The sequence below is a fragment of the Rhynchophorus ferrugineus genome, unplaced genomic scaffold (assembly GCF_030347505.1).
Source record: "Rhynchophorus ferrugineus isolate W39M unplaced genomic scaffold, kcgeb_rfMv2 rfM1, whole genome shotgun sequence".
In the NCBI taxonomy this organism is placed as follows: Eukaryota; Metazoa; Arthropoda; class Insecta; order Coleoptera; family Curculionidae; genus Rhynchophorus; species Rhynchophorus ferrugineus.
The window spans coordinates 13,287,555-13,310,056 of record NW_027472580.1 but is presented as its reverse complement, the minus strand read 5'-3'; the positions used below and the strand labels follow the sequence as shown (position 1 = coordinate 13,310,056).

At 28.7% G+C, this 22,502-nt stretch overlaps 1 protein-coding gene and 10 non-coding genes across 11 annotated transcripts; all 11 read right to left on the bottom strand.

Moving 5' to 3' along the window:
* Positions 1–7,034: 7,034 nt before the first annotated feature.
* On the bottom strand, positions 7,035–10,340 carry LOC143202053 (cytochrome b). The gene is given in 2 exon segments (XM_083059048.1): positions 7,035–7,099; positions 9,764–10,340. Coding segments are annotated over 2 exon segments (642 nt in total).
* Positions 10,341–15,321: 4,981 nt separating this feature from the next.
* TRNAQ-CUG (transfer RNA glutamine (anticodon CUG)) lies at positions 15,322–15,393 on the bottom strand. The gene has a single exon. It is a non-coding gene; the product is annotated as a tRNA-Gln (tRNA).
* Positions 15,394–15,767: 374 nt separating this feature from the next.
* TRNAQ-UUG (transfer RNA glutamine (anticodon UUG)) lies at positions 15,768–15,839 on the bottom strand. The gene has a single exon. It is a non-coding gene; the product is annotated as a tRNA-Gln (tRNA).
* Positions 15,840–16,357: 518 nt separating this feature from the next.
* TRNAQ-CUG (transfer RNA glutamine (anticodon CUG)) lies at positions 16,358–16,429 on the bottom strand. Its single transcript has one exon. It is a non-coding gene; the product is annotated as a tRNA-Gln (tRNA).
* A 3,089-nt stretch (positions 16,430–19,518) lies between these two features.
* On the bottom strand, positions 19,519–19,590 carry TRNAQ-UUG (transfer RNA glutamine (anticodon UUG)). The gene has a single exon. It is a non-coding gene; the product is annotated as a tRNA-Gln (tRNA).
* A 391-nt stretch (positions 19,591–19,981) lies between these two features.
* Positions 19,982–20,053, bottom strand: TRNAQ-UUG (transfer RNA glutamine (anticodon UUG)). Its single transcript has one exon. It is a non-coding gene; the product is annotated as a tRNA-Gln (tRNA).
* A 385-nt stretch (positions 20,054–20,438) lies between these two features.
* Positions 20,439–20,510, bottom strand: TRNAQ-UUG (transfer RNA glutamine (anticodon UUG)). Its single transcript has one exon. It is a non-coding gene; the product is annotated as a tRNA-Gln (tRNA).
* A 386-nt stretch (positions 20,511–20,896) lies between these two features.
* Positions 20,897–20,968, bottom strand: TRNAQ-UUG (transfer RNA glutamine (anticodon UUG)). The gene has a single exon. It is a non-coding gene; the product is annotated as a tRNA-Gln (tRNA).
* A 390-nt stretch (positions 20,969–21,358) lies between these two features.
* On the bottom strand, positions 21,359–21,430 carry TRNAQ-UUG (transfer RNA glutamine (anticodon UUG)). The gene has a single exon. It is a non-coding gene; the product is annotated as a tRNA-Gln (tRNA).
* A 390-nt stretch (positions 21,431–21,820) lies between these two features.
* On the bottom strand, positions 21,821–21,892 carry TRNAQ-UUG (transfer RNA glutamine (anticodon UUG)). The gene has a single exon. It is a non-coding gene; the product is annotated as a tRNA-Gln (tRNA).
* Positions 21,893–22,282: 390 nt separating this feature from the next.
* TRNAQ-UUG (transfer RNA glutamine (anticodon UUG)) lies at positions 22,283–22,354 on the bottom strand. Its single transcript has one exon. It is a non-coding gene; the product is annotated as a tRNA-Gln (tRNA).
* Between the last annotated feature and the right edge of the window lie 148 nt (positions 22,355–22,502).

Genomic DNA, 22,502 nt, shown 5'->3' with positions numbered 1-22,502 from the left:
TTCTACCATTTAGTAAAGTTCACTACAAAACTACACAAAATCAAAAGGTTTGGTACTATTGAGTGTGCGTCCTAGTTCAGTAATATCCAGTAATTCCAGCACTTTTGTGTTTGTATGGCAGTAAAGTTTTTCCCCATGTCTTTTTACGAATGTCTTAATATTCTCTTTGCAGAATCCGAAGGTTTCGGCATAAGTCATTTTTCCTATAATATCTGGCTGTTTCCACAATATTTTTCAGGGCTATCCTTCTTAGATTCGAGTAGTTCTCTTTTCTTTTTTATATGGTCAATTTATTATTAATTATAAAAATTCAAAATTAAACAAAATCCATTAGAAACCCGCATAAAGATATTATTGTTATTTTAAATAAATATATTGATAAAGACAAAAATATATATCCTCTTAAAACTAATTATAACTATTAAAAACTATTTATAATATATATCATTTTATCAATATATAACATCAAAACCAAGCTACAACTAAATAATACGGAAGGGGCATCCAGCTGATGTACCCTCGATGGTATACTATTCAAATTCGAGCTTTAGTATTATTACGGGGCTGGGAATATTTAGGGTCATACCCCCCATTTCGAGCTTTGATTTATCTGAACGCGGCAGCTTCAGAACTGGACCTTCCTGTGCGAATGTAGATTAGAAACTATTAGAAATGTTAAAGCATATTTACTACTAATTATAGCATTTTGTAAAAATCAAACAATAAATAACTATCTTGATTATGATTCTTATCATGCAAAAAGTACTCAGTAATATATTTTTTCTTTAACATGATAATTACTCTCTAAATACTTTTTATAGAAAGACTAATAGAAGGACAGTTTAAGTATATTTTAATAAAATATAAATATTTCTGAATGATTTCTGTAACTATTTTTTTGTCTGAACTACTACTATCTTAAATTTACAAGAAATATATGTATTAGAAGTATTATGTTTTAAGATAAATGACAATGTTTTCAATTTCTTACTCTATTTTGAAAAATCTACTCTATACTATAATCTACTAATAACCAGATTAGCCATTATTTAATAGAGTATTTGAATGAAGGTACGTAATGTAGGTATTATTAAGCAACTTTCTTTTTATTTTATTTTAAACAGATACTTACGTAATATAACTACTGTCTTCAAAATATTATTTGAAAATAGTAAAATAACTTTACAACTATCGTGTTTTCTCATGTAACATTTTAACTGCACTGTAGTTTAACACTGCTACATAATAACACAGAAATTACTAATTATTTTAAGGTATATGAGTGAAATGCCAGTTTAACGTCAAATTCAACAAGAAGCAGAAACTCAAAAACTGCTCTGCTTAGTCGGAAGATATTCCAAACTTGGCCTACAATAAAATTGGATTATCAATCAATTAGACCTGGGGTGCATAACTAGTAAACTAATGCTGACGAAATAAAAAAAAAACAAAATTAATTAACTAACGAAAAACTGCAATTTCGCTTTCAGGAAATCAGAAGATTGAAGCGAACCAAACCACAAAACATTTGCACACATTTTGCTTGTGTATTTATGCAACTGCAAACTATAGTAATTAATTAATGTGTAAATTTTGGATCACTATAAACAAATTCATATATAAATTTTAAAATAAGTCATGACCAATTAGATGATATATTTTAGAGCTCTAAACTAAAATGTATTTATCTGTACCTTCAATTTAGAGTCACTTAAGATTATCTTGATGATATTCAAAATATCTTCCTATATTATTTACTCGACTAACAACATTCAAACACTATTTTGTAAAGTTATGTTCAACTCTAATACACTAGCGATAGATGTTTATAACATTTCCTACTGCTTCTTATTACGCTATGTTTTGTGAACATCTGGATATAAATCATTGTGTCTATGAAGCTACTTTGAAATACATACAAAATGTTTTTTAATATTATTGGACAATGCGTATTATTATTATTTATTAGTTACTCAGTCTATTACTCGATAGAACTTGAACAACTCTATATAATAACAACTTTGAAGCCCATACATTATTTTAACATTATTTCTTCAATCAAAATCTAATATTTCTTTTTGATAATTTTTAGTAGTTAAAAATAACATTATAATATCACACAAAATGTTAGATGTAACCAATAAATAACATAAAATGAATAAAATAGCTATAACTTTAAGTGCACTATATTTGGACAAATAGTGATCAAAGATATATATTTGAATAACTTATTTTAAACCTGAAGGTCTTTCAAAAATCAAGCGGAACGGTACAAAATAGTTGAATGGCAAAAGTCAACCAACATTAACACAGCCGGAGTCAATTACTTGACAAGACCGTCTTGTTATTTAACCCTTCGATCTCAATTTGCACAGAACGTCCAGTATACGAGGGTACTATCGAAAGTTATGTTGACTGATGTATATTTATGGAAAATCTGAAATTTTATTAAGACTGAATAACAAAAATATTATCTAGTCAATTTAGTAGCATAACAAAAATATTAAGATTATTAAGGTTCTATATTCTTTATTATTATTTTTTAATAATGACATGTTACATTCGATATGCTTAATACAATCTTAATTTACAAATTAATTTATCACTACTGTTCTTTTGTACTTGTATTAATACACGCATAAAACTAAACTACTTAAGCTAAAGTTAAGTAAGAATACACCTATACAATAAAAAAGTTCATGTGGGTTGGGTTCACTTCAATCTTCCGATTTCCTACGTGTTGTATGTTGTATATGTATATTGCTTCCACATTGCTATTATTGAGGGACCTTATTTCATGTTTTTATGCGACATTTTGGATCACTTCGTGTATGCATTTGATTTCGAGGTCATCGTGCCGCCGTTGGTTGGTTACGTAGCAATAAGCATTGGTAATTAACCGTAGTAAAGTTTGTTTTGGCTCTGTTGGATTACTAGTTGATTTGATATTTTAGTGTATAATGTCCAAATTGACTTGATGATTGGTTGATAAACCAATCTCTTTGATATTAGGTCACGATGAAGGTATCTTCTGACTAACCAGTCCAGTTTCTTGACTTAAGTCTAATCTGCTCTGCTTTTTGTCTATCATAGCATGTCCAATTTAACCTACCATCGAGATATATGTCAAGGTGCTTAAAATAAATAAAAATAAAAGTTACTTGAAATAAAATATTAAAATGTATAATTCATCAATGAAGAAGGAAGTAAGTTTGTTATTTGTACTTGTATTTTGGGTTTTCTAAACAATTACACAACAACAAAAGTTATGACAACTTTGGATTAAAATCGAATAAGGACATCATGGTCACGTAAAGTTATATTTTACATTTTTTGCAGAGAAAACAAATTAATGTAGCTACTTATATGCAGCTGTGAAAGAATAAACCGGAAAAAAGAATGAATTTTATCCCACCATAGATTAACAAAATTTAAAAATAACAAGAAACGTCTGTTTTCTTTGATTACAAGATATTTCGATTTTTGAAATCGCAATATTGATTTAATTTGATGTCCAGTGAAGAAAAAGAAAAATTGTTCTTGCTTAAGGACTGTTATTAACTGGTATGATTAATTCTATGGATAATTCTAAAGATTGTCAAAATGAGTGGTATTTACTTCTGATTAAATTCAGGCTTCATTAGTAAATACATTTCATAACAAAGCACTAACCGAATATTGCAGGTAATAAATACGTTAATTTGTGTATCAAGGGTTAAAATAATTGTTGTATAGAATGTTAACAGTTATAAAACTGTTTCATAGAATTTTCATTGGGACAGATAAGACAAAATAGAAAGAAATAGATAAAAGAAGGCCACACAAGACAAACTAAAGATGAGCTAGCTTCAAGGGCGAGATCAAAGAGTGAAGAAAATAAGAAGAGAACAATGCAATTTTATTTGAAAATTTAGGTAAAAAAATATTCTTTTAATCAGCCTTGTGTATTTATCTTTATAGTAATATATTTTAGGTGAAAATTACGGATAAGAGATAAGGACTATAGAACAATATTAATATAGTAATGAAAATATGCAGGATTTAAAATTAAACTATCTACATAGTTTGCATAGATGTTCCATCTCGGGCATATGACAAATAGAGGAAATTATGAATTATTAACATTCCTTATGTTTACAACATAAAAGTAAATAAAGATCACACCTAGTTATACTAGTATATTGCTGTGTATAGTGTACTATTACTTGTGATACTCTGTTGTAACGTTCAGTAGTAATGGCGTAGTAATTTACACTTTTAATACTTCGTTGATTATTTAGAGTTAATAAAAATGTTATGTATCAAATATATGTTAGATCTTATATTGAAAATACTGTGAAAATTGAGAAAGAAGAAAATACTGAGATTTAGTAAACATAATTAACATCATTTTTAAATTAGTCCTTTTACTCTATTATGAAGGAACATGATTAATTTACTAAATTCTGGTGGAATCTCGGCCATAGGGCGATAACTGATTATAATTAACGCAGGCTTTTGAAATATATCTTTATTATTTATTCCGGTTCGAGGTGAATATTCGTGGCCCTGGCAGGACATAAACCCCATAATCTGGAGAGCTTATATATTATTAAAAAAATTACTATTATTTTTATTATTATTATTCAATTATTACATTGTTACTAGTCGTTCCCGTCCAACCTACAATTAGTCTTTATGATAACATAAATCTAGATATATAACTAGGAGGATCCATCGGCCCTATCTCAGTTTCTGGTGAAATAATGTTTATACATGTCTCTGCTGTATTTTTTATTATATGCACCTCACTACACAACACTACACAAGATCAGATGGTTTGATTCTTTTGAGTCTGTGTCCTTTTTTGGTGGTACCCAAAAGCTGCATTACTTCAATAGTCTCATGAGAATGGAGTCTTTCCTCATGCCCCCTTGCAATTCTCTTGATTTTTTGACTGACTGTGGGTATATGAAGGTCTCGATGTAGGTAATCAGTCTTGTAGTATTTGGGTGCGCCCACAATACCTCTCAGGACTTTATTCTCAAAAATTTGTATTTTATTTATGTTACTCTTTGCAGAACATCCCCATAATTGAACTCTTTATGTCCATATAGGTTTCAGTATTTGCTTATATAATAGCAATTTATTATGAACTGATAACTGTGATTTTCTGATGCTATATGGAATGATAGTATTATTTAATATTATTGGTGGTTGTACGATGTGTTTATAAGTGAACTGCGCATTCTTATTTTCCAAGCTTGTGTTCAATTATTTACATTGTCACTTGCCTGTTATAATTTTCGTGAGGCTTCTTCATTATTGTCTCCGACAGCTTTAATCGCAGTATCATCAACAAATGTAACCATCTTAATATTCCCCATTTGTGGCATATCACAAGTGTAGAGTATTAGATAAAGCATTGGTTCCAGTACACTTCCTTGTGGTACACCTGCTTTAGCTTCTTTTATTGTAGAGTAAGGTTCTTCTTGTTTAACTCCAAACATTCTGGTTGTAATGTACGACTTTAATAGTTCGGTGTGTTATTTTGGTAACATTTTCTGTAGTTTGTGAACAAGGCCTTCATGCTAAACCTTATCAAAGGCTTGTGCTACATCTAAGAATATAGCTGAGCATACTTTTTACTTTCGTAGGCTTTTTTAACAACATCTGTTATTCTGTGGACCTGGTCAATTGTTGAATGCTTGTTAATAAACCCAAACTGGCGTGTTGGTATTAGGTTTTTTTTTCTCTCTGTGATCGATATTATAAAATAATTAAAAAAATAAAATTTATTTTTGCATGTACCCTCGTATATTTTTATAACCGATCAATTTGCATATTACTCAAAACTGTATTCATAAACTGACCATCCTTAAGTAATTTGTCATGTTTCGTGACAGGTCGTGGAAGCCTTCCAAAAGGCGACCGAATATCTGTAGCGAAATAATCGTTTCGCAAGACACAATTAACCTACCCGTGGCCAACGCCCGTTGCCAGTGCAATCGTTTGTCACTCAACCCTTCAGCCGTAATTTGCATGGCACAATTTACTGACCCCTTTCAATAATACATCGCCTGATTTGGGAGGCCGACCCGACGTTATTGTACTCTTTTCTGGTTAGCCTTTGGGTCCGTACAAAATCGCAATTTTACAATTCGCAAGCGATTGTCCGGATTTGTGCGGGTAGGCCGGGAAGTCGTAAAACGTCTTAATTTATTGGGAGGTGCAAACCATTAGTTTCTGATGATAATTCACAACATGAAAGCAACAATGGATTGGCCAAAATGCACAACCCAAAAAGTTCTTGATTTGTGCAAGAATACGCTATTTTAAATTCGATGAAATAATAAAACTTTTGTATTATTAGTCCAACAGTATCTATCTCTATCTATCTATGTTTACGAAATTGTTTTATGATCTTGCTACTGTTAAATAGCACTAAAATTTTATAGAATAACATCGTTGTAGGTGATATATTATTCAAGTTATTCAAAGATAATTTACTCATACTCGTAATCGCCGAAAATAGATAATCGGTCAAAATTCGACTACAGCTTATTAAGCTATTTACGTTTCTCTCGTAACACAGTAAAAGGAATAATTAAAAAAGTATATGTTAATAAAAATTGCATTTACAGTAATTTCAATATCAGGAATGTATTTGATGTATAAAATTAATTAAAATGATGAATGTATATTACAACATATTAAAATAACTATCTCAAGAACTAACACTAGAAACTAAACAGCCTAATATTCCTAAATTTACCTCTCAAAACTAAAAGAGCTACAGAAATAGCAGCAATAAATATAACAAAAAATATTCAAGACAGCATGGTAGGCAACTTCTAATACTGCGACATATCAAAAGTTTAATTATATATCATCTACAATTGAACAAAAAATTGCAGTAAAGAGAAAATTGCAAAAGACATAGCAACAAATAAGAGCACAATGAATCAATAGAAAATTCAACAAGACAACAAAAGAGCTGAAAAAGCTAATAGATGAAGAACAAAATAATAGAATTCAAAAATATTTAGCAAACTTCACGCCAACTGATGCAACGGAATATTCTCTTTGGAAAGAAACAAAAAAATTAAAAACATCAGCAACATAATCCACCCATTAAAATTAATAATAATATCTGGGCTGGGAATGATAAATATAAAGCGGAAGTTTTCTCTAAACAGTTAAACAAAAGTATTTAATCCGTACCCATCTGAAATATCCGCAACAGAAAAAAAAACATATTTAATTTTCTTAACACCCCGTTTTAAATGACTTTGCACATGACAAATTTAATGCTAAGGAAAACAAAACAAACAATATTTAAAGAAATCAATGCAAAAAGTCCCTGGATATAATTACTGCAAGAATCCTAAAAGAGCTCTCAGAAAAGTGCATGAAATTAATAACTTCTCCTCTTATCGTCTTATAAGCCTCTTACACGTGATCTCTAACATTTTTGAAAACAATACATTAAAACTACTCAAATTATACCTCACAGACTCACGCCCACTGTTATATCTATTGTATATAGCTGACCTACGGACCTCAAAAAATACTACTGTTGTAAAATATGCTGACGGACACAGTAGTTTTATCATCACACAAGGATGAAATATTTGCCACAAGACACCTCTAGCTTCATCTTAACAAAATCCAATTGTGTTTGAAAACATGGCGTATCAGAACAAATGATACAAAATCTACCAATATGATATTCAACCTTTGTAGAAGAACTTGTCCCTCAGCAACAATATTGATATATATATATATATATATATATATATATATATATATATATATATATATATATATATATATATATATATATATATATATCAATGCTTTAACTTATTTACAAATTTACTGTTAATAATTCGTAATTTCTTCTATTTATCCCATGTGTTCCATTTACGTAAATTATGTGGTTAATTTCATTTTAAATGCTGCCTATATTCATTATTTCATTTATATATTCATATAGTCTTTATCTTATATCCAAATTTCTCACGTAAAATGTATATTGCAAAAAAACATAAATCTACTAGGCTGATTAAATTAATTTCTTAATTTCTAAATTTTAAAATAAAATTGCATCGTTATTTTCTTATTAATTCCACTCTTCGATCTCACCCTTGTAGAGAGCCCATTTTTATTTTGATTTCTATAGCTTTCGCTTATGTACTGTTTTCTACTCTGTCTTATATTCCACATAAACTAACAACTCACTAACAATTGAGGAATTAAAATTTTATGACACTATTTTATAATTGGTAATATTCTCTGTAATATGCAATTTAATTTTTGATGCACAAGTTAAAGTATTTTTTACCTACAATATTCGGTGAGTGCCTTGTTACGAAATGAATTTGCTAATGAATCCTGAAATGACTCAGAATTTAATATAACTAAAATTTACAGAAAAATCCTAATAACCTTTACCTTACCTTTGCATTTACTTTACTTTTTTTTAGAATTACCTCTAGTACAATGATATACTATGTCCCCAGAACAATATCAATTACTCTTACAGTTACAGTTCTTAAAAAGAACAGTTTTTCTTAGCTGTTATCTATTCACCAGATATCAAATCCAAAGTTGATTTGGAAAATCTAAATAACCTTTAAACAAAGAAGACGGAAGGGATTTTCCTTTACAGCTCTATGTCTTCCGATAAAGTGGATAATTTAATTTGTAATTTAATTTAACTTATAACTCTTTAAAGTTTCTAATAATAGTCAAAAATAACAGTGCTTAAAAGAAATCGTCTCCTCGTTTAATCATGTTTAAACTCACTCAATTTTCACTTCATTTGTTTCAAAAATTGTTCGATTTCGTTTTAATCTAGCAACTATTCAGATGAAGAAATTGAGTCTTTTCAAATGTACATTGTTAATTTATGTAGAACCCAAGTGGAGAGCCTCTTACTCTATTCACTCTTAATAAAATGATCAAAACTATTTTATGATCTATGTTTTATTTTGTGAACATATCTTTAGAAGAAATATATCAGAAAACCCTGGTAATTACAATATATTACGAAAACATTAAAGAGCAACAATGTTTGGTTAAGTTAACTAATGATGCTACATTTATATCTAGAATATTCTATAAACTATAATCATTCAAACGTTGTGTAGTAAGCTTCATTATTATATATTAATTCTTTATCAGAAATATGTAACTGTAAAGTCATATATTACGTAAAACTGAAATTACATTTTCTTCAATATTAAATATAATATTAGAGATTAATGTTAACACTAATAACTCTACCAAGTTACAGTATTCTAAAAAATTATTTAGGTATAACTGACAATACAAATGTATATTATTAGTAGTAGACAAGATAGTGTAGTATAGAGTACACAAAATAATTAAATTTTAAATTAATTTTATTATACATTAGCTTATACTTTCTTATGTTTTTCTCAATATACCACTAAAAATACAAACGGTTAATATTTTATAATTTTTTGTAAATATAACTAGATTCAATTGCAAATAAGAAAATGTATAAAATGTAATAACATCAAATAACTTTATATAGAATATGTAAAAATTCTGAAATTTTTATTAAGAATTTTTAATGGTAGAGTAAGAAAATAAATAAAATAAATAAATAATAAATTAAATAATAATGGAGAAAAAAGAACAAAATAAAAGCTTATTAATAGGGTAAAATTGGCATCTACGAAATTTATTAGTTTTTGCTATTGGAAGAGCATATAAAATATTAATAGATATAACAAGAGCTAAAACTCCACATCTAAAGCTGCAATAATAGAAGGAAATAAGAAATTAAATGTAAAAAATCGAGTTAAGGTAGCATTATCAATTGCAATGCCTTCTCAAATTCATCGAACCACAAGATTTCCTACATATGGAATTGCGGATACAAAATTAGTAATTACCATAACCCCTCAAAATGATATTAGTCCTCATGAGAGGACATAACCTAAAAAGGCAGTTCCAATAACTAGGAAAAAAATAGCTACAACAGTTAATCAAGTTTCTTTTAAAGTAAATCTTGAATAAAAAATTAATCGTCCAACATGAGTATAAAGACAAATAAAGAAATAGGAAACTCTATTTGCGTGTAGAGTGCGATTTAATCATCCATAATGTACATCTCGGCATATATGGGCTATACTATTAAAAACTATTTCTGTATTAGGGCAATAATGTATTACTAAAAAAATCCCAATAAGAATTTGAATTAATAAATATAAACCTAAGAGTCTTCCAGAATTTCATACAGTAGAAATATTTCTAGATGTTGGTAAATTAACGAAATAGTTAGTTATAATTTTAACTAATGGATTATTTTTAATTAATTTTATCATTGGAACTTTTGTCGTAATAATCCAAGATACAGGTCAGTGATTATTATTAACTAGCGACCCGCCCCGGCTTCGCACGGGTGCAATGCTGATACTAAATTAAATACACTACAGAAAAAATATGAAGGTTGTATATAAACATAGCGGCCCGCTCCGACTTTGCACGGGCATAAAATATATATGCCTATGTCACTCAATGAAAACATGATTAAAATCGATCCAGTATTTTTGGTTCATTCATTACTGCCCTTGGCCTGCACGCATTAAATTTGGAGTAAAACAATTCCTCTTCCCCTATACTTACTATGAAGATTTCCTGCTATCTTTGGAATATCTAAATTCATACAATTTTTATTACATTACACATTTTTAAACGCAAATTTTAAATTTGTAATATCTCCGAAAATATTTGTTTAATTTACATGCTGTAAGGAACCATATTGATCTATATTAATTGCACACTGTATTAATTCGATAAGGATTAATGCCGTATTGCTTAAAATAGCTTCGTAAATAAGCCATTTTCTCACGTAAAAAGTAAACAATAAAAATGGTTAATGTGGGTTATCCCTAAAAGATAAACATATACCATCGCTGACTTTTTTGTAGACCTTTTTATGGTGTACAGTACTGTAGTACATTAATTTGATCTAACTCGTAGGGTTAGGCAGCGTTTTTGCTAATTGCTAAATAAGCCTAAAAAAATAGGTTAATTTACGACATCACGTTAGAAACCTCTAAAATTAGCAATGTTGCCTTAGTATATTATGCATGTATTATACATATAAACCTTCCTCTTGAATCACTCTATCTATTGAAAAAAAACCGCATCAAAATCCGTTGCGTAGTTTTAAAGATTTAAGCGCACATAGGGATATAGGGACAGAAAAGGCGACTTTGTTTTATACTATGTAGTGATATATTAGAGAAATAAATGTATTTTGTTAAGAAATAAAAGTTATAGTTTATTCTTGATCCTTCAGTTCAGCACCTATTTTAAATTTTTAATTTCATAGTAAAAAAATCATCTATAAATAAATGGAAAATAAAAGAACAATTTAAAAGTCTGAAAGGAATTGGAAAAAATTTATTATATTTCCATTTTTCGTCTCTTACTACTCTTGTTATATCAATAAAAAGAACTAGTATTCCCCCAAATATAATAATAAAAAAATATAAAAGAATCAAAAATTAGTTAAATTTAAGTTAGTTTTATTTAAAAAAAAATCAAAATGTGTTTGACAACGTCCATTTTATGCATATTGCTAAAGAGAACCGTATATTATGACACAAATATATTCAAAATAGTCAAATAATTATTCTCTTTCGGCATTTCGTTAAAATGTCCTTTGATTTTCTGTTTCTTTGGCGATAAATTAAAATTCTACTGATATCCCCGACGTCATCTCGTGTTATCAGTTACTTCAATAGAAACCATCGCGTTTGAGAAAGTGTCGGTATATGGTCGGAATTGCGAGAAGAATCTACCGAGATGGCTTGAATCTTAAAGCGTAATGGTGCGAATTCACAGCGACTGTCTCCCAAAGATCACGATAAAAGGTGTCTGTGCGGCTTAGCACTGGTTAAAAAGACGGGAAAAATAGCCCCAAGTGGGAGATAATTAGATTTTATCTTCACGGTATTATGTCGAGAATCTTCCCCTTGATGGAAGTGTACAGTACCGTAATAATGCGCCAAGTTATTTTAAAAGGATAATGATCGAGTAGAGTTTGTCCTACACTATTTAGGACTGCTACTTCCGCCTTAAAAAACTTCTATGATGTTATACAAGGATTTTTTGTTCATCTTGTGTTATGTCTGACAAAAAAAACAGTCCCAATTTTCTGTAAACCTATTGAATAAACTTAAGATTACCTTCATGAAATTTGTAAAACATGCTTATGCGTGTTTTGATCCGCATTATCTGTTGGTAGCATCACATTAAACAAACACATTATAACCAAAATAAAACAACTATACTGGTTAGTTGGAAAATACTCTCAATTTGATCTAAAATCAAAGAGGTTGATCTATAATACAATTATAAGGCCAATTTGGACCTATAGGGTGCAAATATGGGGTTGCACTAAAAATTCAAATCAACTAGTCATACAACGCTGTCAAAACAAGGTTCTTCGATTGATTACCAATGCCTATCGCTATGTAACTAATGAAGAACTGCACGATAACCTGGCAATCAAATGGATTTGCGAAGTTATCCAAGATTTCGCCTTGAAACACGAAAGAAGATTACTAAATCATACTAACGTGGAAGCAATACAACTGCCGGACAACGCGCAGGATGTCAGGGGATTGAAACGAACAAAACCATACGAACTTATATAAATTGTATACATTTAGTGTAAACTATAGCTATAAGTTAGTAATAAATAAATAATTATAATTTTATAATTGAGGAATACATACTGATGTATTTTCTCGCACTCGTCTTGCTTGTTAATTAATCCAAGTACATAGGAAAAGTAGTAATAAATTAAGTGTAAATTAAGATTGCACTAAGCGTATCTAATAAAGATGTTATAAAAAAATTATCTATTAGTGAAAATGTAGAGTCTCATTAAAAACAATCCAACTCAACTCTTAAATTTAATAGTTTTAATATCCATGTACATTTTCTAAATTAATCTCTTAGAACTTCTTAGAATTTCCGTTATACAAAATAACTCTACTGACATGTAGAAGATCGCATCTGCTGTACAAACTTATAAACTAAATCTTATTCTAGATCTTATTTTAAACTTATACTAACTTATTCTAAGGAATATCCTAATTTATTCTAAAGATTATTATATCTCACTATATGTGTATGTTAATCAGTTGGTATGATAGTTTACGTTTGAGCCTACGCACTTCACTGTCATCAATCAGTACCCCACAGTTCAATACCATAGGTCCAAATTATCAGCCAATACATTTGATTCATTTTAAGCCCAAGCTACTTGCATTTTGTTACTATGGGTTTTTCCATGTTACACGACGATAAAAATACCTTTCCATATATTTAACGTTGCCTGCTTGCGGGAGTTTATAATTATTTATTTTTACTAAGGGACAAGTTCTTCTACAAAGGGTGAATATGACATGGGAAGATTTTGTCTCTTTTGCTCTGATACGCCATGTTTGCAACTACAATTTTACTTTGTTAAGATGAAATTGGATGTTTCTTTTTGCTGATATTGGATCCTTGTGTGATGATAACACCGCTGTATCGTCAGCATATGTAGCAACAGAACAAAACAGTAGATGTTTTTAGGTCAGTAGGTCAGCTGTATACAATAGATATGATAGTGAACCAAAAACACTGCCCTGCGGAAGACTTGAATATATTAGATGGAAGCCAGTATATTGGTCACCCTGTTTCACAATAAAATGTCTATCTGTGAGGAATGATTTGAGCAGTTGGAAGTGCCTAAGGGACACAAGCTTTTTCAATTTAACATACAGTCCTGTGTGTCACATCTTGTTGAAGGCTTGAGATATATCGAGAAATGCAGCGGAGCAATATTTTCTATCATTTAGGTTTTTATTAATTTTGTAGACTAATCTATGTATTTGATCCTTGTTTATTACGGAAACCAAATGATGGCCTGGAATAACATTTCGTTCTTCTATGATTATTTTGAGTCTCTTAATGTATAGTTTTTAAAATATTATAGAGATCACAGGTAAGAAGCTTATAGGACGATAAAAGGACGCTCTTCTAATTTTTTCTCATTGATTTCTTAACTATTCGCTCGAACTATTATTTGCTTTTTTTCCTTAACAGTAAATTGCTCTTATTAAATGCAAAAATTACAGTATTCTTTTCATATTATTGGGTTATTCACTATATACCCGCATTGATCATAGAACCTTAATTACTTCTGTTAAATCTATCTTCTTCGAAGACCGCCAAACACTTTTATAAACTTATTGTAATGCTAATCCATCATATTCCAATTATCAGTTTTGTCAATTTATAGAAGGTGATTCTGATGTCAATGAAAAAGAACGTTGTGGAGAACGAATCAAACAAAACAATAAATTGTAAAGTTTATTGGGTGAAAGGTAAACTCAACAATCAATCAGTTTTGAGACATACTTATCGCTGATAAATCAACTCTTTTGAGACGTTCACTATAATACGAAGTAATAATAAAGAGTGTAGAATCCAACCAGCTCGAAACCCAAGTTGAATATCTCCTGGAATAGTCTTCCAATAGGTAAGGTTAACACTGAAGTTCACAGTTCTTAACCCAAGTTAAACAGTAGTCACAGTCCTCTAGTTGATAAAATTAAGATTCTATATTCCATATTCATTATCGACTAACCTACAATTTCTCTTTACAATAACTTAAATATCTAGTTATTTATTTATTATATTACACTACACAAGATCAAATGGTTTGATTCTTTTAAATCTGTGTCATATTCTGAAGTTATCTGTCCCCATGTCTCCTCGCAATTCTCGTTCAATTGATTTGAGTGACAGTAGGTATCAGAAGGTCTCAGTGTAAGTACATAATCCTGTAGTATCTAAGTGCACCTACAATATTTCTCAGAACTTTGTCCTGAAAAACTTATAGATTTCAATAGTTTCTTGTATAATAACAATTTATTCTGTAATGATAATTGTTATTTATCTCCTAACAGCTACTAATCTATATTCGTATCTGATGAACCTGTTGAAACCATTCCGAATCATCACTCAATAAAGTCATAACTTTCTATACTACAAGAAATGTCTAAATGACATGAATAAAACCAAAAATTATAAAAATCAAAAATTTTTCGGTTAGAAAAAATAATCCATTACTAGAAGTCTTATCTTTCCACATAAGGCCAAGAAAAATATTATAATAAATATAATAATCAATTATTATAATATATATTATGATATATATGATTATACTATTATTTTATAGAAATAAAAAGCTATTTAATATTAAAATTTAAAGGTATATAAACTGATTAAAAAAGGTTAAGGTTCCACCGAGATTTGAACTCGGATCGCTGGATTCAGAGTCCAGAGTGCTAACCATTACACCATGGAACCTCTGCATTATATTTATGCCACCAATAGCTGTTATGACATTCGCTATTGGGTAATACTGAATAATATGAATCTATATTACAGTTATTAAGATGTTGATGTAATTTATTATAGCAAAAATATAGTCACAAATATAATAAAGCATAAACATGAATGGACTGCATTCTTAACTCAACTTAATATGCTTCGAAAATAATGAATCGAATCCATGTAAATAAACTTTTGATGAAACAAATACCTTCAAACACTGTTGATACGTTTATACATATTTAGTTTATAAATACAACTATCTACCATAAGTCATGTACCTAATTTGTATCAACCAGATGCAAATATCAACTATTTCAAAATAAAGACCATTTAAAAATATAATATCAAGGTTCCACCGAGATTTGAACTCGGATCGCTGGATTCAAAGTCCAGAGTGCTAACCATTACACCATGGAACCGACGGGTCACCTTGCAATATTCCGACTTATACTATTATAGAAAGTTGATTTTTAAAACTCAATTTGCCACTTTGTAATTTTATTTACAAGTGTATTGAAAATTTTTAATTTTTTTTTGCTTTACCTAAAACATGACCTTTTACCAAAAGGCCATCAACATTTGTGAGTTTTTGCTATTTTATAGTTGTTTGCTATCATTTTCTTTAAATAAACGCAAATTAATGAAAATCACAAAAGTTATATATAGTTATATATATTTGTATACAACCTTCAGTTTTAGATTGTACAATGAAACAGGTATTTCAGGTAACTAGAAATTATAATAAAATTTAATAAGGATTTTTCTATTCTTTCGCTATACTTTTTGAGATAAAAATGTAATTATAAACGTAAAGATGAAATTGTTAAAGTGTTTAATTAACATTAAATATAGCTCATTAAACACTTAGATCTAATAATGACAATTGAATTTATATATAAGTTAAAACTCGCTACAATTTGGATTAAAAATAGTCTTTAGGTTCCACCGAGATTTGAACTCGGATCGCTGGATTCAGAGTCCAGAGTGCTAACCATTACACCATGGAACCTATATACCGCCTTCCTTACGGCTGTTATAGCTCTTTCGATTCTCTAACATTTAATTAATATAATGTATAATAAATAGTTCTTGATGTAAATAATAGTAAAAATGTAGATACACAAAAACTAAGGAAAGGCTGTAGTCATTTGTTGTGTTGTTTGCTATATCAAATAAGCAACAAAAAAAAGAAAGAGAAATAAACAGTATCGAAATTTAAATAAATTTAAAATAAAAAATACTATGAAAATAAACTATTGATGAAGGCAAATATCGCAATACTCGTACCTCAATCCCTATTAATTGGTTTTTAAATATTTAATTTCTTAGGATTACAACTATTTATCAACTATGTATCACATTGTTTATCTCCCGATATAAAAATTCATTATGTTAATAGAAAGCTCCTCTTAAAATAGTTGAAGGTTCCACCGGATCGCTTGATTCAAAGTCCAGAGTGCTAACCATTACACCATGGAACCTATATACTGCCTTACTTACGGCTGTTATAGCTCATTCGATTCTCTAACATTTAATTAATATAATGTATAATAAATAGTTATTGATGTAAATAATAGTAAAAATCTATATACACAAAAACTAAGGAAGGGCTGTAGTAATTTGTTGTGTTGTTTGCTATATCAAATAAGCAACAAAAAAAAGAAAGGGAAATAAACAGTATCGAAATTTAAACAAATTTAAAATAAAAAATACTATGAAAATAAACTATTGATGAAGGCAAATATCACAATACTCGTACCTCAATCCCCATTAATTGGTTTTTAAATAATTAATTTCTTAGGATTACAACTATTTATCAACTATGTATCACAACGTTTATCTCCCGATATAAAAATTCATTATGTTAAAAGAAAGCTCCTCTTAAAATAGTTGAAGGTTCCGCCGGATCGCTTGATTCAAGGTCCAGAGTGTTAACCATTACACCATGGAACCTATATACTGCCTTACTTACGGCTGTTATAGCTCTTTCGATTCTCTAACATTTAATTAATATAATGTATAATAAATAGTTCTTGATGTAAATAATAGTAAAAATCTATATACACAAAAACTAAGGAAAGGCTGTAGTAATTTGTTGTGTTATTTGCTATATCAAATAAGCAACAACAAAAAAAAAGGCAAATAAACAGTATCGAAATTTAAACAAATTTAAAATAAAAAATACTATGAAAATAAACTATTGATGGAGGCAAATATCACAATACTCGTACCTCAATCCCTATTAATTGGTTTTCAAATATTTAATTTCTTAGGATTACAACTATTTATCAACTATGTATCACATTGTTTATCTCCCGATATAAAAATTCATTATGTTAATAGAAAGCTCCTCTTAAAATAGTTGAAGGTTCCGCCGGATCTCTTGATTCAAGGTCCAGAGTGTTAACCATTACACCATGGAACCTATATACTGCCTTACTTACCGCTGTTATAGCTCTTTCGATTCTCTAACATGTAATTAATATAATGTATAATAAATAGTTCTTGATGTAAATAATAGTAAAAATCTATATACACAAGAACTAAGGAAAGGCTGTAGTAATTTGTTGTGTTGTTTGCTATATCAAATAAGCAACAAAAAAAAGAAAGAGAAATAAACAGTATCGAAATTTAAATAAATTTAAAATAAAAAATACTATGAAAATAAACTATTGATGAAGGCAAATATCGCAATACTCGTACCTCAATCCCTATTAATTGGTTTTTAAATATTTAATTTCTTAGGATTACAACTATTTATCAACTATGTATCACATTGTTTATCTCCCGATATAAAAATTCATTATGTTAATAGAAAGCTCCTCTTAAAATAGTTGAAGGTTCCACCGGATCGCTTGATTCAAAGTCCAGAGTGCTAACCATTACACCATGGAACCTATATACTGCCTTACTTACGGCTGTTATAGCTCATTCGATTCTCTAACATTTAATTAATATAATGTATAATAAATAGTTATTGATGTAAATAATAGTAAAAATCTATATACACAAAAACTAAGGAAGGGCTGTAGTAATTTGTTGTGTTGTTTGCTATATCAAATAAGCAACAAAAAAAAGAAAGAGAAATAAACAGTATCGAAATTTAAATAAATTTAAAATAAAAAATACTATGAAAATAAACTATTGATGAAGGCAAATATCAAAATACTCGTACCTCAATCCCTATTAATTGGTTTTTAAATATTTAATTTCTTAGGATTACAACTATTTATCAACTATGTATCACATTGTTTATCTCCCGATATAAAAATTCATTATGTTAATAGAAAGCTCATCTTAAAATAGTTGAAGGTGCCACCGGATCGCTTGATTCAAAGTCCAGAGTGCTAACCATTACACCATGGTACTTGTAATGAAATACAATAGTATACAACAAAATAGATTGAACTAATCCACTAGCAGTGGTTAGAGAAATAGTCAAACTGGAGAAATGGCCCTTTAACTGCTGTTATATAACAGCAGATTCTAGAAAACAGATGTAGACCAGCGATAAACAATATAGTAGATGTGAAGATGAGTTCTCATACACAAGGCGAACAAAAAATAGTTTTTTGATAAATCAAAATATGAACTGTATTATATATGTTTAAGAGGTGCTTCAAACACAATGCAAACCAAAGAGACCAAATACAAATTAGTATTACCCGTATCATTTAAAGACTTAATCATGTGAAATAAATGAGCACTATAACGTTAACACCAAAGTATAAGATAATCTCAATAACAAGGTATTACAAAGATAACTCATATGCTTTTCGAATTGTCGAAAAATAATTTTAATGTCCCACCAAGATTTGAACTCGGAACGCTGGATTCAAAGTCCAAAACTAAAAGTTTTAACTAAATCAGGGTAGTGCCGGTGGCCTGTAGAAATAATAAAAATATAGTAATATTTTTAATTAATAATTTCATATCTAGATAATTTTTAATGATTACCAACAAATTCATTAGCTTTTTATTTAGCTAGCGTTCGCGTAGACTACGAATGTATAAATAAAAGAAAAATTGTCTTACGACATGTACAAAACGTTTCAAATCCAATTATGATTAATAAAGACTATGATTAAAAATAATTATAGGTTCCACCGAGATTTGAACTCGGATCGCTGGATTCAAAGTCCAGAGTGCTAACCATTACACCATGGAACCAGTCATTCTAGTGAAAAGCAATTAAATCAGGGTAGTGCTGGTGGACTATAGAAATAATAGAAAATATAGTAATATTTATAACTAATAATTTCATATCTAGATAATTTTGAATGTTTACCGACAAATTCATGAGCTTTTTATTTAAGTATTTAATTTTTTGTATAATATAGTTATTATATTCATATATTTTATCAATTTTATAGTAATTACTGATTGTTTAAAAGCTTTGATAAAAAAATAAACAAATGATTAATTATCAAATTACTTTATAACTGGCGTTCGGGTAGAGTGCGAATATATAAATAAAAGAAAAATTGTCTTACGATATGTACAAAACGTTTTAAATCCAATTATGATTAATAAAGAATATGATTACAAAAAAAATAATCATAGGTTCCACCGAGATTTGAACTCGGATCGCTGGATTCAAAGTCCAGAGTGCTAACCATTACACCATGGAACCAGTCATTTGAGTGAAAAGCAATTAAATCAGGGTAGTGCCGGTGGACTCTAGAAATAATAGAAAATATAGTAATATTTATAACTAATAATTTCATATCTAGATAATTTTGAATGTTTACCGACAAATTCATGAGCTTTTTATTTAAGTATTGAATTTTTTGTATTATATAGTTATTATATTCATATATTTTATCAATTTTATAGTAATTACTGATTGTTTAAAAGCTTTGATAAAAAATAAACAAATGATTAATTATCAAATTACTTTATAACTGGCGTTCGGGTAGACTGCGAATATATAAATAAAAGAAAAATTGTCTTACGATATGTACAAAACGTTTCAAATCCAATTATGATTAATAAAGAATATGATTAAAAATAATCATAGGTTCCACCGAGATTTGAACTCGGGTCGCTGGATTCAAAGTCCAGAGTGCTAACCATTACACCATGGAACCAGTCATTCTCGTGAAAAGCAATTAGGTCAGGGTAGTGCTGGTGGACTATAGAAATAATAGAAAATATAGTAATATTTATAACTAATAATTTCATATCTAGATAATTTTGAATGTTTACCGACAAATTCATTGGCATTTCATTTGAGTATTGAACTTTTTTTGTTATATAGTTATTATATTCATATATTTTATACATTTTATAGTAATTACTGATTGTTTAAAAGCTTTGATATAATAATACACAAATGATTAATTATCAAATTACTTTATAACTGACGTTCAGTTAGACTACGAATATATAAATAAAAGAAAAATTGTCTTACAATATGCAAAAAACGTTTCAAATCCAATTATGATTAATAAAGAATATGATTAAAAAAAATTATAGGTTCCACCGAGATTTGAACTCGGATCGCTGGATTCAAAGTCCAGAGTGCTAACCATTACACCATGGAACCGGTCATTTGTGTGAAAAGCAATTAAATCAGGGTAGTGCCGGTGGACTCTAGAAATAATAGAAAATATAGTAATATTTATAACTAATAATTTCATATCTAGATAATTTTGAATGTTTACCGACAAATTCATGAGCATTTTATTTAAGTATTGAATTTTTTGTATTATATAGTTATTATATTCATATATTTTATCAATTTTATAGTAATTACTGATTGTTTAAAAGCTTTGATAAAAAAATAAACAAATGATTAATTATCTAGTTACTTTTTAACTGACGTTCGGGTAGACTACGAATATATAAATAAAAGAAAAATTGTCTTATGATATGTACAAAACGTTTCAAATCCAATTATGTTTAATAAAGAATATGATTACAAAAAAATAATCATAGGTTCCACCGAGATTTGAACTCGGATCGCTGGATTCAAAGTCCAGAGTGCTAACCATTACACCATGGAACCAGTCATTTGTGTGAAAAGCAATTAAATCAGGGTAGTGCCGGTGGACTCTAGAAATAATAGAAAATATAGTAATATTTATAACTAATAATTTCATATCTAGATAATTTTGATTGTTTACCGACAAATTCATGAGCATTTTATTTAAGTATTGAATTTTTTGTATTATATAGTTATTATATTCATATATTTTATCAATTTTATAGTAATTACTGATTGTTTAAAAGGTTTGATAAAAAAATAAACAAATGATTAATTATCTAGTTACTTTTTAACTGACGTTCGGATAGACTACGAATATATAAATAAAAGAAAAATTGTCTTATGATATGTACAAAACGTTTCAAATCCAATTATGTTTAATAAAGAATATGATTACAAAAAAATAATCATAGGTTCCACCGAGATTTGAACTCGGATCGCTGGATTCAAAGTCCAGAGTGCTAACCATTACACCATGGAACCAGTCATTTGTGTGAAAAGCAATTAAATCAGGGTAGTGCCGGTGGACTCTAGAAATAATAGAAAATATAGTAATATTTATAACTAATAATTTCATATCAAGATAATTTTGATTGTTTACCGACAAATTCATGAGCATTTTATTTAAGTATTGAATTTTTTGTATTATATAGTTATTATATTCATATATTTTATCAATTTTATAGTAATTACTGATTGTTTAAAAGCTTTGATAAAAAAATAAACAAATGATTAATTATCTAGTTACTTTTTAACTGACGTTCGGATAGACTACGAATATATAAATAAAAGAAAAATTGTCTTATGATATGTACAAAACGTTTCAAATCCAATTATGTTTAATAAAGAATATGATTACAAAAAAATAATCATAGGTTCCACCGAGATTTGAACTCGGATCGCTGGATTCAAAGTCCAGAGTGCTAACCATTACACCATGGAACCAGTCATTTGTGTGAAAAGCAATTAAATCAGGGTAGTGCCGGTGGACTCTAGAAATAATAGAAAATACAGTAATATTTATAACTAATAATTTCATATCTAGATAATTTTGATTGTTTACCGACAAATTCATGAGCATTTTATTTAAGTA